The sequence below is a fragment of the Phragmites australis genome, chromosome 23, assembly GCF_958298935.1.
Source record: "Phragmites australis chromosome 23, lpPhrAust1.1, whole genome shotgun sequence".
Taxonomy (NCBI): domain Eukaryota; kingdom Viridiplantae; phylum Streptophyta; class Magnoliopsida; order Poales; family Poaceae; genus Phragmites; species Phragmites australis.
The window spans coordinates 1,003,892-1,005,223 of NC_084943.1; the positions used below are offsets into that span (position 1 = coordinate 1,003,892).

Sequence of the window (1,332 nt, forward strand, 5' to 3'; positions counted from 1 at the left end):
GGCTTTGTGTTGTGTATAAATGTATGACATGATGCATAGGTGTTTAGTACTCACACTGCTTCTGTAAATCAGATTCCTTGCCTTTTGCTACAAAGCAATCTGCTTGTCTTGGTATATGAATACGACGACATTCATTTTGACCTCGCTTGCTGCTTCCATCAGCATGGTCTACGGTACTGGACGTAATTAATCTTTTGCACTGCAAATCTTTTGGGCATTCCTCTAGCTGGTGGTACATATTTTGTCTGCACTTCCTGCTTTGTGTTGCAAATCGGCACCATGCATCATTTTGCAATCTTTCACGTCGGTTTGATTCGGTTTTTGACTGCTCTTTCTTTTCTCTTAAAAAAAGTTTGTCTGCCGCTGCCCCGTGCATATTCTACCTTATATACCTGCTTGGGCTCTGCTGCAACCGACAGCTTTGCCACCACGCTCCTTGCGTGTTCGTGGTCATTTGTGCTTTGATATATCTATCAAGAAATAAACATGACATTTGCGCTTCTTGTTTAGTTTTACACTGAAGACAAGATAAAAACGGCACTTTTTCAGATTACAACTCTTGTTGGAACAGATCGACGCAGAGACATCTAGATGTTGCCGCTTCCAGGTCTAAGCCTCCTCTGGCACCGGCATGCTCGCCTGCTGGTAATTTTCCTCGTCGTCGTCGTCGTCCTGCTGCTGCGTAGGCAGTGCGTGGCGGCAGAGAGGGCAGACGCGCTTAACCCGGAGCCATCCGAAGATGCAGTCCTGATGGAAGGCGTGTGAGCACGGCATCGCCCTGAGCCTGTCCTCCGCGTCGAAATCCTGCAGGCACACGGCGCACTCCGCCTGCAGCCTCGCGTCGCTGGCCCTGACCTCCTGCAGGCCCATGATGGCCTTGCTCGAGGCGGGGATTCGAGCGCGCTTGTAGCTGCGGTTGATCTCCGCCGCCGCTTCATACAACCCCTCCCGTATCATCCAGTTGGGTAGGATGTGGCCGCTACGGTTGCCTTGGCCGTCGGAAGCAGCAAGTGGTGCTGCTCTTGCGGCATCCATCTGCAGCCTGCCGCGGACACTGCTCCGAGAAGAAGAATCGGATCAACACGCCGACGGGGATCGAACACGCTGGTGTGATGGGGAGCGGATGTAAATGTCTTACCGACCTATGAATTTATGGGCTGGTGGATCGTCTAATTCGCGGTCGGATTCGGATACGTAGCTCGATTCCTTGTCAATTGATTTCGGATGGCGGCGCCGATTCGGATGTGGAGTGCGGGGAAAGGATGAAGAGAAGGCAGAGGAGAGAGAAAGCGAGGGTTTCCACCCTTTATCGACAGGTGGGGCCCACAGGCG

The 1,332-nt window shown here is 52.2% G+C and overlaps 1 protein-coding gene across 1 annotated transcript; it reads right to left on the reverse strand.

The window, feature by feature from the left end:
- Positions 1-486: 486 nt before the first annotated feature.
- LOC133906390 (uncharacterized) lies at positions 487-1,332 on the reverse strand. The gene is made up of 2 exons (XM_062348273.1): positions 1,143-1,332; positions 487-1,054 (listed from the first exon to the last, which is right to left on the reverse strand). The coding sequence occupies exon 2, from the start codon at positions 1,033-1,035 to the stop codon at positions 610-612; it is 426 nt and encodes a 141-aa protein (XP_062204257.1). The 5' UTR covers positions 1,036-1,054; positions 1,143-1,332; the 3' UTR covers positions 487-609.

Coding starts and splice junctions, on each gene's coding strand:
- LOC133906390 (XM_062348273.1), bottom strand. CDS start 1,035: ATGGATGCCGCAAGAGCAGCACCACTTGCTGCTTCCGACGGCCAAGGC.